The sequence below is a fragment of the Callithrix jacchus genome, chromosome 1, assembly GCF_049354715.1.
Source record: "Callithrix jacchus isolate 240 chromosome 1, calJac240_pri, whole genome shotgun sequence".
In the NCBI taxonomy this organism is placed as follows: domain Eukaryota; kingdom Metazoa; phylum Chordata; class Mammalia; order Primates; family Cebidae; genus Callithrix; species Callithrix jacchus.
In genome coordinates this window covers 194,101,969-194,117,021 of record NC_133502.1, presented here as the reverse complement: position 1 = coordinate 194,117,021, position 15,053 = coordinate 194,101,969, and the positions used below count along the sequence as shown (strand labels likewise).

At 43.6% G+C, this 15,053-nt stretch overlaps 1 protein-coding gene and 1 pseudogene across 7 annotated transcripts; one reads left to right on the top strand and one right to left on the bottom strand.

Annotated features, from left to right (window-relative positions):
- The first annotated feature begins 6,418 nt into the window (after window positions 1–6,418).
- On the top strand, window positions 6,419–14,105 carry ZNF280A (zinc finger protein 280A). Of its 7 annotated transcripts, none has more exons than XR_013521745.1 (6): window positions 6,419–7,248; window positions 8,342–8,379; window positions 10,073–10,164; window positions 11,109–11,175; window positions 11,820–11,847; window positions 11,960–12,158. XR_013521745.1 is itself a non-coding variant. In XM_078335999.1 (6 exons), exon 6 carries the CDS (start codon window positions 12,237–12,239, stop codon window positions 13,872–13,874), a length of 1,638 nt encoding a protein of 545 aa, XP_078192125.1. In that variant the 5' UTR covers window positions 6,455–7,248; window positions 8,342–8,379; window positions 10,073–10,164; window positions 11,109–11,175; window positions 11,820–11,847; window positions 12,166–12,236; the 3' UTR covers window positions 13,875–14,105. The 7 variants fall into 7 exon arrangements, 6 of the variants coding, with proteins under 6 accessions (XP_078192125.1, XP_078192126.1, XP_078192133.1 ...); XM_078335999.1 differs by lacking the exon at window positions 11,960–12,158 and adding an exon at window positions 12,166–14,105 and having other exon boundaries at window positions 6,455–7,248; XM_078336000.1 differs by lacking the exons at window positions 8,342–8,379; window positions 11,960–12,158 and adding an exon at window positions 12,166–14,105 and having other exon boundaries at window positions 6,455–7,248.
- Window positions 9,153–9,247, bottom strand: LOC118148517 (small nucleolar RNA U13; annotated as a pseudogene).
- Window positions 14,106–15,053: the final 948 nt, after the last annotated feature.

Here is a 15,053-nt window from a genome sequence, read left to right as displayed (position 1 = left end):
GGGAGGCCGAGGCAGATGGATCACCTGAGGTGGGGAGTTCAAGACCAGCCTGACCAACATGGAGAAACCCTGTCTCTACTAAAAAAAAAAAAAATTAGCCGGGCGTGGTGGCATATGCCTGTAATCCGAGCTACTCGGGAGGCTGAGGCAGGAGAGTTGCTTGAACCCAGAGGCAGAGGTTGCGGTGAGCCAAGATCACACCATTGCACTCTAGCCTGGGCAACAAGAGCCACTATCCTAAGTGAACCAGCTCAGAAACAGAAAACCAAATACTGCATGTTCTCACTTACAAGTTGGAGATAAACAATGGGTACGCATGGGACTCCTGCAGGAAGAAGTATGGGAAGTAGAAAAGTTCCTCTTCAAAGTTTCCTTTCTTGTGTTTTTTTTTTTTTTTTGAGACGGAGTTTCGCTCTTGTTACCCAGGCTGGAGTGCAATGGCGCGATCACGACTCACCGCAACCTCTGCCTCCTGGGTTCAGGCAGTTCTCCTGCCTTGGCCTCCTGAGTAGCTGGGATTACAGGCACACGCCACCATGCCCAGCCAATTTTTTGTATTTTTAGTAGAGAGGGGGTTTCACCATGTTGACCAGGATGGTCTCAGTCTTTGACCTCGTGATCCACCCGCGTCGGCCTCCCAAAGTGCTGGGATTACAGGCTTGAGCCACTGCACCCAGCCCCTTTCTTGTTTAAGAAAAATTTTTAAGTGTTAGAAATAATAGTTTGTTTTAAACGTTTTCTTCAAAAGCCTTCTTGATTTTTGCTAACAGCTCTTTGTTAAGCCCTATCCTATGTATCTGTTAGACATAGTTTCAGGCACATAGTACATTCTGTGTCCTTGTACTTTAACTAAGATATCTGTGCTGGACGTGCTCACAGGCACTCAGCCTATGTCCCAGCTCGCAGCCTATGTCCCTTCTTTGTTTGGACTTCCTTTTTTTTACTGTCCACTGCTTTTACCTGTTTAGAAACGTTTCAAGTTATTAGCCAATTGGGTTTTAGTTTAGATTGCGAGGTCTGGCTCCAGCCAGCGGAGATCAGACACAGCAGTCAGGACAACCTCATACGCATAAGGAAAAAATATGTCTGCTTTCCTTTGTTTGTTGTACTCTCATGGCAGGATTGCTAACAGGGTTACCCTTTCCGCAGGAAGTAAAAAGAATCGCTTTGCTGAGAGATCCTTTGCCCCAATACTATTTTTTTCTTTGCTTTACCAAAAAGAAAACTTTTACACATAACAAGAAGGAAGAGAGCAGGTAATTTCCTGAGCCCAGCCTGTTGCCTGAGAGTATCCCCATTTTGACTGCTAAGAGGTGGCTCAAGACCCCCCTCCCAATTTTGGCTTTCCTAAAGTCAGAACTACACATTCCTCTCCCCGGTTCCAGGGAGCCCACTTGCCCAAGGCTCATAGTGAAGACCTTCTAGAAGTGGAGAAAACTGAAGAATAGACTCCCCTTTTAAAATTCTCCTTCTAGTCAGATTATTGGCTACAGGCCCAACGCCTACCTGAAAAGTTTGTCCTCTCCCCTCAGTCTGCAGAAAGCATCTTTCCCTTCTCCATGGAAACCATCTTTCCCCAGCAGACCTGCCCAGCATCTGTAGACCATGTTGAACTTACACCCTCTGCTTCTTTGTAACTTCATATTATAAGTTCTTTTCTTATATTAGGCCATTAGCGTTCAGACCATTCTAGTATACAGTTATTGTTTTTATTATTTTCTTACCTATACCAGACAGAACACAGATATTCCCCTAGCCTTTGAAACAGTGTGAAAATTGATCTCTTTGTGTCCTCGAGGTTTTGTCCTTCACAGTTTAGGAGAGATATCAAGGGGGTTGGGGGCAGAAAGAGAATTGAGAGGGAGTCCCTACCAGCATTGGTCTCTAGGAAATAGCACAAAGTGGGAGAAGGCTGTTTCTTGGAAGATCAGGGTAGATTGGTGTAATAAAAAAAAATCTTGGACAGGTGTGGGAGCCTCACACCTAACATTAACGACCCCAGTGCTTTCAGAGGCAGACAGAAAGATCAATTGATGCCAGGACTTTGAGACCAGTCTAGGCAAAAGAGTGATACTCCCATCTCTGAAAAAAAAAAAGAAAAAGGAGTTCGCCAGGCATGGTGGCACATTCCTATAGCCCCAGTTTCTTGGGAGGCTGAAGTGGGAGAATTGTTTGAGCCCTAGTTCGAGACCAGCCTGGGTAATGTGGTGAAACCTCATCGAGGCTGCAGTGAACTGTGATTACACCACAGCACTATAGCCTTGGCAATAGAGCAATACCCCAGCTCCAAAAATAAAAAAGGAAAAAGAAACCTACTCTAAGGGCATTTGTTTGTGTCCAGGAGTCACCTGGGAGCTGAGCTATTCCTGCACACCCCCTACCTATGCATGATGTGGCTCCCATTTTGCAGAGTATATTAGTTTGATAATGCTGCCATAACATACAGACTGGGCAGCTTAAAAAACAGATGTCTATTTTCTCACCACTCTGGAGGCTGGAAGTCAGAGATCAAGGTGTTGGCAGATTTGGTTTCTGTCTCAATAAAAATAAAAATAAATAAATTAAATAATGTTGTGTATAAAATTTTTCTTTTTGGTGTTGCAAAGAAAAATTAGTACTGGGACAAAGGATCTCTCAGCAAAGTGATTCTTTTTACTTCCTGCAGAAAGGGTACTCCCACTAGCAATCCTGCCACAAGAGTACAACAAACAAAGGAAAGCAGACGTATTTATTTCTTACGCATTTGGAGTTGTCCTTACTGCTGTGTCTGATCTCCATTGGCTGGAGCCAAACCTCACAATCTAAACTAAAACCCAATTGGCTAATAACTTGAAACTTTTCTAATCAGGTAAAAACAATAGAGAGCAAAAAAAAGGAAGTCCGAATAAGGAAGGGACATAGGTTGTGAGCTGGGACATGCCTGTGAGCACGTCCAGCACAGATATCTTGGATATCGCACAAGGACATAGAATGGACTACATGCCTGTAAGGATGTCTAACAGTTACATAGGACAGGGCTTTTAGCAGAAAGTCAAGAAGGCTTTTGAAGAAAGTGTTTACATCAAAATATTATTTCTAACACTTATGAATTTTTCTTAAACAAGAAAGGAAACTTTAAAGAGGAACTTTTTTTGCTTCCCACAAATAATATAAAATGAAAAAAGAATCTCTGTCATGGCACTAACTTTAAATGGAAATATGAGTACACTGTATTTTCTAGGTCTGTCTACTGAAGCAATGACAATTAAGCATACTTAGTGCCCAGATCATGAATTTCTTTCAAATCTTAACTGACAGATGACAATTGGGTATATATTTTATGATGTGCAACATTATAAACATATGTGTACATATTGTGTAAAGATTAAATCAAGTCAATTAACATATCAAGCCAATTCACATAGCAATCACCTCATACTTAAATTTGTGATGAGAACATTTAAAATCTACACACTTAGCAATATTGAAATATACTATACATTATTATTAATTATAGTCACCATGCTGTAATACTATACATTAGGTCTCCAAAACTAATAATTCCTCCTGTTTAACTGAAACTTTGTACCTTTTAACCTTTTTCTCCCCATCCTCCATTCCTCCTGTCCTTAGTAACCACCATTTTATTCTCCGCTTCTATGAGTTTAACATTTTTAGATTCCACATATAAGTGAGACGCTGTGTATTGGTCTATGTCTGTGTTATTTCACTTGACATAATGTCATCCAGGCTTATCCATGTTGTTGCAAATAACAGAACTTCCTTTGATTTTAAGGCTGAGCCGGGCGTGGTGGCTCACGCCTGTAATCCCAGCACTTTGGGAGGCTGAAGCAGGCGGATCACCTGAGGTCAGGAGTTTGAGACCAGCCTGACCAATATGGTGAAACCCTGTCTTTAAAAAGAAAAAAAAAAGATTTTAAGGCTGAATAGCAGTAAGGCATGGTGGCTTTTGCCTGTCATTCTAGCACTTTGGGAGACCAAGGCAGGAAGATCACTTGAGTATAGGAGTTTGAGACCAGCCTGGGCAATAAAGTGAGACCCTTTCTCTACAGAATTTTTTTTTTTTTTTTTTGAGATGGAGTTTCGCTGTTGTTACCCAGACTGGAGTGCAATGGCGCGATCTTGGCTCCCCACAACCTCCTGGGTTCAAGCACTTCTCCTGCCTCAGCCTCCCGAGTAGCTGGGACTACAGGCGCGCACCACCATGCCTGGCTAATTTTTGTATTTTTAGTAGAGACGGGGTTTCACCTTGTTGACCAGGATGGTCTCGATCTCTTGACCTCATGATCCACCCGCCTCAGCCTCCCAAAGTGCTGGGATTATAGGCGTGAGCCACTGCGCCTGGCCCAGAATTTTTTTTTAAGTTATCCAGGTGTCAGTGGCATGCACTTGTGGTGCCAGATACTTGGGAGGTTGAGGTGGGAGGATTGCTTGGGTTTAGGAGTTCAAGGTGGCAGTGAGTTATGATCATGCCACTGCACTCCAGCCTGGGTGACAAAGGAAGATCTTTGTCTTGCCTAGGCTACCTGGAATCTTCTTAGTAGGATTCTGCTTCTAGAAAAAGAAGGAGTGAATATCAGTTCTGTAGAATACACATTTTTTTTTTTTTTTTTTTGAGACAGAGTTTCTCTTTAGTTGCCCAGGCTGGAGTGCAATGGTGAGATCCTGGCTCACTGCAACATCTGCCTCGTGGGTTCAAGAGATTCTCCTGCCTCAGCCTCCCAAGTAGCTGGGATTACAGGCATGTACCACCATGCCAGCTAATTTTGTATTTTTAGGAGAGAAGGGTTTTCTCCATGTTGGTCAGTCTGGTCTTGAACTCCTGACCTCAGGTGATCTGCCCACCTCAGCCTCCCAAAGTTCTGGGATTACAGGCATGAGCCACCGCTCCTGGCCTTCTTTCCTTCCTTCTTTTTCTCTTTCTCTTCTTTCCTTTTTTTTCTTTTTCTTTTTATTTATTTATTTATTTGAGACAGGGTTTTACTCTGTCACCTAGGCTAAATTTTTTGTATTTTTTTTGTGGAGACGTGGTTTTGCCATGTTGCCCAGGCTAGTCTCAAACTCTTGGGCTCAAGCCATCTGCCTACCTCCGCCTAAGTGCTGGGGTTACAGGTATGAGCCACCACACCTGGCCCCCTGGAAGGACTTTACTGTCTAAGTCTTGCACTTCATTTAACTTTGCTTGCTTATTTACTTATTTATAAATGAATGAATAAGACAGGATCTCTCTCTTCTGCCCAGGCTAAACTACAGTGATACAAACATAATTCACTGCAACCTCCATCTCCCTGGCTCAAGCAATCCTCCCACTGCAGCCTCCCAGGTAGCCGGGACTAAAAAATTTTGTAGAAAAAGGGGTATCGATATTTTGCTGAGGTTGGTTTGGATCTCATGGGCTCAAAGATCTTTCCACCTCAGCCTTTAGTAGCTGGGACGGCTGGGGTACCTCAGCAGCCGGCCTCATTTCACCTTGCTTTGCAGAGGCATGCCCTTGGCTACCTGCAATGCCCTCAAGCAGCCTTTCCCCAGCCCCTAGACAAGATTAAAGACCCTGTGTCACACACTTTCACACCACCTTGGGCTCTGCCTCCCGGATTCAGGCGATTATCCTGCCCCAGCCTCCTGAGTACCTGGGATTACAGGCGTGCACCGCCATGCCCAGCTAATTTTTGTATTTTACTTTATCAAGAATAGAGACAGGGTTTCCCCATGTTGGCCAGGCTGGTCTCAAATCTCCTGAGCTCAAGGGATCTGCACGTCTTGGCCTCCAAAAGAGCTGGGATTACAGGCATGAGTCACCATGCCTGGCCCACTGGCCAAGAAAGGTTTTTTGTTGTTTTTTTTTTTTGAGACAGAGTCTCGCTTTGTCACCCAGCCTAGAGTGCAGTAGTGTGATCTCTTCTCACTGCAACCTGCAACCTTCTGCCTCAGTCTTCCAAGTAGTAGAAGTAAAAATACCCAGAAAGATATTTTTAAAGTTTTAGCAGGAGATGGTACTTTAGAACATTTTAATTTGCAAATGATTTTTGTTTTAATTTTGATACTTGATTGCATTGCATTGGAATGGGAGTGGAAATATAAATATTTCTTCCTGACAAGGGACTCTTGAGGCTCCCCCTCCCCCGCTTCCTAATCTGTATTGCAGAGGCTGTAAGAACAGTCCCTCACGGCCTGAAATTCAATGGAGAAGGTTCCAGGGAGGCTCTAGAGAAGAAGGAGGAGGGAGGGAGAGAGGTAGGGAAAGAAGTGAGAGGAGAGGGGAGCAAACCAGGATTAGACCTTTGACCCCTGGAAATGGATTAAGAAGGGAGTGGGCTGCTGTTTAGGGAAAGCTGTTGAAGACTCAGAGTGAGGACCCTGTTAGGACACCTCGAAATCCCATGGGAACCCAGTCGTCAAGGGCTATGGCAGTGAGACCCACTCTGCCCCTGGGGCTCCCTGGACAACGGCAGGTTTTATTCTCTGCAGCTGGAGTGAACTGTGAGCACTTTCCTGCAACTGGAAAGACATCTGCCTTTTATGTGGACTCTCCCAACTGGGTATCCCATCCTTTCTGACCCCCAATAGCTGAGGGCCCAGGCACACTCCAGAGAAGGTGGGAAAGAGGAGGAAGGACGCCCACCACCAGCTGAGCCAACCTGGAAGGCAGCTCCTGGGAGTGGCCCTGAAACCCGACCCTCATTCTTTCCTTTGAGTGCAATTGGAGGAAAGGTTTTGGCAATCAAGCTGGACAACAACCGAAAATCCAGTCAGGATAAACTGCTTCAGACACGTGACTGGAAAATAATTGGGTTTTAATGGACTTAAAAGGAGTGGGACTGGCCTGGAGTGGTGGCTCACGCCTGTAATCCCAGCACTTTGGGAGGCCGAGACGGGCAGATTACCTGAGGTCGAGAGAGTTCGAGACAAATCTGACCCACATGGAGAAACCCGGTCTCCACTAAAAAATACAAAAATTGGCCGGGCGTGGTGGCGCATGCCTGTAGTCCCAGCTACTCGGGAGGCTGAGGCAGGAGACTCGCTTGAACCTGGGAGGTGGAGGTTGTCGTGAGCCGAGATCGCTCCATTGCATGCCAGCCTGGAAACAGCGCGAACAGCTCCCGCGGCAACAGTGCTGCCGGTCACTGGACAAATTTCTCTGGGAGCTGGGAGACAAGGAAGCCGCGACTTTGCTTTCCCTTGTGGCTTAGAGTAGAACATACTGAGCTGCACTGAATCATCTGGATGCACACGCAACTTTAGGAACTGGTGAGCTGATGGTATCTTTCATTTTGCTTCTCTAAAACTAGAGTTGGCAAACTTGTTCTTTGAAGGACTAGATGGTAAATATTTTAGGCATTGCGATTCTCTGCTGCAACTACAGTAGTCTTCCCTTATCCACAGTTTTGCTTTTTGTGGTTTCAGTTACCTGCGGTTCCAAAATATTATTGGAAAATTCCAGAAGTAGGCAATTCACAAGTTTTAAGTCGTCAGACCTCTGAGTAGTGTGATAAGATTTTGAGTCAGCCCTGCCCTGGGATGATAATCCTCCCTTTGTCCTGGGTCCCTATGCTGTTGACTGTCTGCGTTCTCTGTCCCTTAGTCACTAAAGAGCCTTTGTAGTTATCGGAGTGACTGTCCTGCTGGTATCTCTGTGCTTGTGTTCAAGTAACCCTTATGTTACTTAATAATGGCCCCAAAATACAAAGATAGCAATGCTGGTGATTCAAATGTGCCAAAGAGAAGCTGTAAAGTGCTCCCTTTATGTAAAAATGGGAAAGTTTTCAGCATAATAAGGAAAGAAAAAAAATCATAAGCTGAGGTTGTCACGATTTACAGTACATAAAAATGTTTTGTCAGCCAGAGACGACATTCACATACCTTTAATTTAATTAACTAATTAGGTATGTAAATTAATTTTTTTTTTGAGGCTTAGTTTCACTCTGGTCACTTAGGCTAGAGTGCAGTGGCACAATCTCAGCCCACTGCAACCTCTGCTTCCCGGGTTCAAGTGACTCTCCTGCCTCAGCCTCCCAAGTAGCTGGGATTACAGGCGCACACCACCACACCCAGCTAATCTTTGTATTTTTAGTTGAGACGGTATTTCACCATGTTGGCCAGGCTGGTCTCAAACTCCTGACCTCAGGTGATCCCCAGCCTCACCCTCCCAAAGTGCTGAGATGACAGGTGTGAGTCACCACACCCTGCCTCACATACCTTTTAGTAGAATATATTGTTATAATTATTCTGTTAAATTATTTTTAACCTCTTACTGTGCCTAATTTATAAATTAAATGCAATCACAGGTATATGTATAAATATGAAAAAACATAGTACATATTGAATTTGGTTCCATCTGCAGCTTCACGAATCCACGGTCTTGGAACATCCGCCCTGAAGGTAAGGGAAGACTGCTGTGCTCAACTCTGTCTTAGAAGTGCAGAAGCAGCCAGGACAACAGCACTAAACAAATGATCGTGGCTGGTTCCACAACACTTTAAGGCGAACACTGACATTTTTAATGTTATATAATTTTCACATGTCACAAAATACTCCTTTTGCTTTCAAATTTTTTTATTTTTATTTTTATTTTTTGACACAGAGTCTTGCTCTGTTGGCCGGGCTGGAGTGCAGTGGCACCATCTTGGCTCACTGCAACCTCCACCTCCCAGGTTCAAGAGATTCTGGGATTACAAGCATTCACTACCATGCCCAGCTAATTTTTGTATTTTTAGTGGAGGTGGGTTTTCACCGTGTTGGCCAGGTTGGTCTCGAACTCCTGAGCTAAAGTGATTTGCCCACCTTGGCCTCTCAAAATGCTGGGATTACAGGCATGAGCCGCTGTGCTTGGCTTCCTTTGGCTTGTTTATTCCCCCAAATTAAAAAATGTAAAAGTTTAAAAAAATCTTAATAGTTAAAAAAAAAGTAGGAAAATAATACCTTAAACATGTAAGAAACATTCTTGGCTTCCTGCCTGTTCAAAAACAGGGGAAGGACCAATTTTCCAATCCCTGTCTTAAACCATTATTTGCCAAAATGCTGCTGATATCCCATTAGTGAACTACAAAGTAAGTTTAGTGGGCTGTCAGCTTACAAAAAGAAATAGGAGTTTTGACTGACCCTAAGATGCCATCATTCATAAAAGATACATGACTCTCTCTTTTTTGTTTTTACATCCAATGGGAAACGTGCTGATATAACAAGGTCTGAGGGAGGCACATCTCACACAAGTGAAAACCCAAACATATCCTTATCCTCACAAAAGAATCTGAGATACATCATTTTTGATTCCACTGTAAAATAAGAATATATTCTGCAAAAACAAATTATGAAATGTGTTTTCATACTGATGAGATGCAATCTGATTTAGAGATGTTAAAATGGAAATATAAGCCTGTACCGTACAATCAATAAAATATGGCATAGAAGGTATCAGAGCCTGGCAGGCGCGGTGGCTCACGCCTATAATCCCAGCACTTTGGGAGGCCGAGGCGAGTAGATCACGAGGTCAAGAGATCGAGACCCTCCTGGTCATCAAGGTGAAACCCTGTCTCTACTAAAAATACAAAAATTCGCTGGGCATGGTGGTGCACGCCGGTAGTCCCAGCTACTTGGGAGGCTGAGGCAGGAGAATTGCTTGAACCCAGGAGGCGGAGGTTGCAGTGAGCCGAGATCGTGCCATTGCACTCCAGTCTGGGTAACAAAAGTGAAACTCCGTCTCAAAAAAAAAAAAAAGAAGGTATCAGAGCCTATCCCTTGTAATAAGGTGAAGGTGAAGGTATTTGTTTTAATTTATACACACATACACATAGGTTTGCCTTCTCCTTTATACAACAATGTTAAATCATTTGAATTTGGGTTTCATTAAATGCTTACAGATCCTGGAATAATGGCTTAGAGCCTCTTGTACACCTACATGATCATATTAATAACTGCTACGATTTATTTAACAAAGATTTAGCATGTACAGTGTGACAGACATTGCTCTAGAAGCTGAGGAGTAAATGAAACACAAGTCCCTGCCCTCATGTGGCATACGCTGTAGTGGGTAAACACAGGAAAGAAACAAGTCATATTTTTTAATTTTTTGCAGAGAAGCGTCTTGCTATGTTGCCCAATCTGATCTCGAGCGCCTGACCTCAAGCAGTCTTCCCACCTTGGCCTCACAAAGTGATAGAATTACAGGTATGAGCCACTTTGCCTGTCCTTTTTTTCAAGCTAGTCTTTCAAGATCTTTTTTTTTTTTTTTTTTGAGACAGAGTTTCACTCTTGTTAGCCAGGCTAGAGTGCAATGGCACAATCTCAGCTCACTGCAGCCTCCACCTCCTGGGTTCAAGCAATTCTGCTTAAGCCTCCCGAGTAGCTGGGATTACAGGCGACTGCCAGCTAATATTTTGTATTTTTAGGAGGACAGGGTTTTATCATGTAGGCCAGGCTGGTCTCGAACTCTTGACCTCAGGTAATCCACTCGCCTCGGCCTTCCAAAGTGCTGGGATTATAGACATGAGCCACCTCACCTGGCCTGTTGTTGTTTTAAGACATAGCATCTACTTTGGGAGGCCGAGGCGGGTGGATCACCCGAGGTTGGGAGTTCGAGACCAGACTGACTAACATGGATAAACCCCATCTCAAAAAAAAAAAGACAGGCTTCCTTTTCTCTGTCACCCAGGCTGGATGCAGTGACATAATTATAGCTCACTGTAACTTCAAACTCTTGGGCTTGCAAGATATATTTTACATATTGTGTGGCAGGCAGTGAAAATGCTAAGTTGAAAAATAGCATTGAGGGTTAGAACATATGAGTTAAGGAGCTTGTGATTTTTGATATTGTGGTGGGGGAATCCTTGCTGAGAGGAACCATGGCCTCTGGCAGACAAGGACCTCAGATGAGGTTAATCTGGGGAAAGAGGCATGCAAGGTCGGGGAACAATAAAAGTTCTGAAAAAGAAAAAGGCCTGGTGTGTTCCAGACTCACGGAGCTCAGGATGGCTACAGCAGAGCAAGAGAGGAATTAGCAAGGGCGATGATGACCGAAGGTTCTGTGGGGAAATTTTAAGTTTACTGGTATTTCCTAAGAATGACATGGAAAGTCATTGAAAACTTACATGCTCTCCTGTATATTTTAACAGGGGCATTGGGGCCACCACGGGGAGATCTGACAAGGCAACTTACGCAACGATCCAGGGAGAGAACATGGTACCTTCCATGCAGGAGGTGGCAGTGGGTACAGAAGGGAGTAGATAGATTCTGGGTATCTTTAGAGGATTCAGCAGACTGGGTTTGCTAATTGATTGGCTGTAGGATATGAGAGAAAGTCTGGTAAAGGATGACTCTGAAGTTTGTAGACTGAGCAACTGGGTTTACTGAGAAAAGGAACATTACAGGAACAGGAAAGGGTGTGTGTGTGTGTGTGTGTGTGTGTGTGTGTGTGTGTGTGTGTCGTGGGTTTTTTGGGTATGTGATGGTGTCTCACTTGGTTGCCCAGGCTCGAGTACAGTGGCATGATCATAGCTTTGAAGTCCTGGGCTCAAGTGTTCCTCTTGCCTCAGCCTCCCAAGTTGCTGGGACTACAGCTGTGTACCACCATGCCAAGCTAATGATTTTTTTATTTTTAATTTTTTTTTTTGTAGAGATGGGGTCTTGCTATGTTGCTCAGGCTAGGAACAGAATGTTTTCAGAGAAGTTTTGTTCAAGTTGATTAGAAACTTTAGACATGTGAGCGAGTACACATGGGATGAGGAGGAGATGAGTGAGGTATCTAGGGTGCAAAATTTAAAGAGGCAAGCACGCTGAGATGTTCCATCTGCACCTTCTGAAATCTTGCTTCCTTTGCCTCACAGCGGCAGAAGACCAGGGAAGGAGAGAGAGGTAAATTTGAAATTATCATGCCATTTAAATGTTTCAAGCCTTATTTCTGATGTGTCAAATAGTGATGTTAATAGTTATCTCAGTGTTTTTTGTTTTTTGTTTTTTTTTTAAGATGGGGTTTCACCACGATGGCCAGGCTGGTCTTGAACTCCTAACCTCAGGTGATCCATCCACCTCGGCCTCCCAAAGTGGTAGGATTACAGGCGTGAGCAACCGCACCCAGCCTTAGTTATCTCAGTGTTTTAAGGGAGGATACAATAAAGTAATGCTTTTGCTTTTTGAAGTCAATATTGACTATTGTCACATGGTTGCACTTAGGTTGCAGCTTATAAAAAGACAGCTGTGGAAGTTGAAGGGACCAGTGGCTTCAAGCAAGAAGTTAATTGAAAATGGGAGACGTCTTTTTGTGTAAGGAAGCAGAATCACCACAGAAGAATTTGAGAGAATCCAAACAGAGGGACAAGGGTGATGAAGACCCAGAGCTGATCTTCGTTGGGGTGGAGCATGTACATAAACACGCCGAAATTCTCTTTGTTGGGGTGTTTTCAAATTCAAAACCAGTCATTTCAAATATTTTGAACAGAGTCACCCCAGGCTCAAATTCAAGAAGAAAAAAAGGCCATTTCCGTCAAGATCCTGTTCACGTGTCGCAGCCTGCCAATCATGTGACTTCTATGGCAAAAGCCATTATGCCAGTTTCTCCATCTGAGGAAAGATCAACAGACAGTCCTGTCGTTATGGAGTCTTCATCTGAACCTGGTTATAAAATGAGCTCACCACAAGTTGTCTCTCCCAATTCCTCAGATTCACTCCCATCAGGGACTCAGTGTCTAGTCGAAGCTGTGGTCTCTGGAGAAGGCAGAAATGAGAATTCTCCTGATTCAAAGCTACTTTCCACTTCAGATATAAACAGCAGAAATCCCAAAAGGGTTAAACTCAGGGATGGAATCCCAGGGATACATTCTTTAGCTGTAGTCCTTTCAGATAACTCTCCTGTTATAAGCACAAATGCACCCTCACAGGGGGTCTGCAACTCATCAAACCATGTTCAGAATGGAGTAACATTTCCTTGGGCTGATGCTAATGAAAGGGCACATTTAAATCTTGGGAATCCTGAAAGAGCAAATGACTTTGATGGCCTGGTAATGACAGATGTTTCAAGTCTAGCAAGTCAAAAGAAGACCTTTGATCCCAAGAAAGAAAATCTGATCGTGTTACTTAATGACTTTTACTATGGACAGCATAAAGGAGATGGGCAGCTGGAACAGAAGACTGACACCACCTTTAAATGCCTCAGCTGCTTGAAAACTCTAAAAAATGTTAAGTTCATGAATCACGTGAAGCATCATTTGGAGTTTGAGAAGCAGAGGAATGACAGCTGGGAAAACCACACCACCTGCCAGCACTGCCACCGGAAATTTCCCACTCCCTTCCGGCTACAGTGTCACGTTGACAGTGTGCACATCACTCAGGGGCCCTCTGCTGTCTGTAAGATCTGTGAATTGTCATTCAAAACAGATCAGGTCCTCTTACAACACATGAAGGACCATCATAAGCCTGGCGAAATGCCCTATGTGTGCCACGTTTGCCATTACAGATCATCGTTCTTTGCTGATGTGGAAACACATTTCAGAACATGCCATGAAAACACAAAGAATTTGCTTTGTCCCTTTTGTCTCAAAATTTTCAAAACTGCAATACCATATATGAATCATTGTTGGAGGCATAGCAGGAAGAGAGTCCGTCAATGTTCCAAGTGCCGGCTGCAGTTTTTGACGTTGAAGGAGGAAACAAAGCACAAAACCAAGAACCATCACACATTTAAAAAGCCAGAGCAACTGCAAGGGTTGCCTCGTGAAACAAAAGTTATTATTCGAACTTCAGTTCAGCCAGGCTCAAGTGATGTGGCTTCCATTATTGTGAGCAACGTTACAGGTGACAACCCTCAGCTGTCACCTGTAAAAACTAAAAAGATGACTATGAACACTAGAGATTCCAGACTCCCCTGCAGCAAGGATTCTAGCTGAAAATATGTTCTACTCACTGCCAGGAGTTCTGAAAGGCAGAAGTGAGGCTAGGCCTTGTGTGCATTGTGGCTGTAGATGCTAACAAGCATCTACATCAGTTCCCTATTATCAAGAAGTAGCTGTGAAGTCTTTGTGCCCTTTCCCAGCTAAATCCTCCCAACAAAGTATCCCCTATTCTGACCATAGAGGTTTTACTTGTTTATGAACTTTAAATAAATGGAATCACACAAAGATTCTTGTCTTTGGCTTTTTAAAATAAGTGAGATGGCTGGGCATGGTGACTTACACCTGTAATCCCAGCACTTTGGGAGGCTGAGGCAGGTGGATCAATTGAGGTCAGGAGTTTGAGACCAGGCTGGCCAACATCTCTACATAAAATAGAAAAATTAGCCAAGCATGGTGGCGCACACCTGTAGTCCCAGGTACTCGGGAGGCTGAGGCAGGAGAATCGCTTGAACCTGGGAGAGGGAGTTTGCAGTGAGCTGAGATCACACACTCCAGCCTGGGTGACAGCAAGACTCTGTCTCAAAATAAATTAAAATTAAAATAAGCAAGATGAACTTTTGCTCTGTGTAGCAGTAGCACATTCTTTTTCATTGCTGGGTAGAACTTTGTTGACTGACGATGGTAGATTTACATTAATCTATTTCACTGTTGATGGACTTTGAGGCTGATTCTTTGCCAGTTTTGAATAAAGCTGCTATGAGCTTGTGCAGGTCTTTTGGTAAGCATGTAGTCACTTCTCATGGGTATATTTAGCTATGAGAAGTGCTGGAACTGCATATATTTAGCTTTCTAGTGTAGATACTGCCAAAAACATTTCCAAAGTGATTGAAACAATTTACATTCCCACCACAATATTGAGAATTCCATTGCTACTGATCCAGCACTTGGTATTGTCAGTCCTTTTAGTAAGTGCCCTTCTCTTGAGGTTGTAATGGTCTCTCACTGTGGCTTTAATTTGCATTTCCCTGATGAATAATGGGTCTTGAGATGATATAGTTATTGGTTACTTGAATATTTTTTTAAAAATTAAATGTCTATTCAAGTTTTGCCCCCTCCTACCTGGGCTGTCGACCGGGAAGCATACGGGAAAAGTTCTGGGGCACTGGAAATGTCCCATATTTGCATCTGGATGGTGGTTTTATGGTGTATATATGTACATTAAGGTTTATCTTT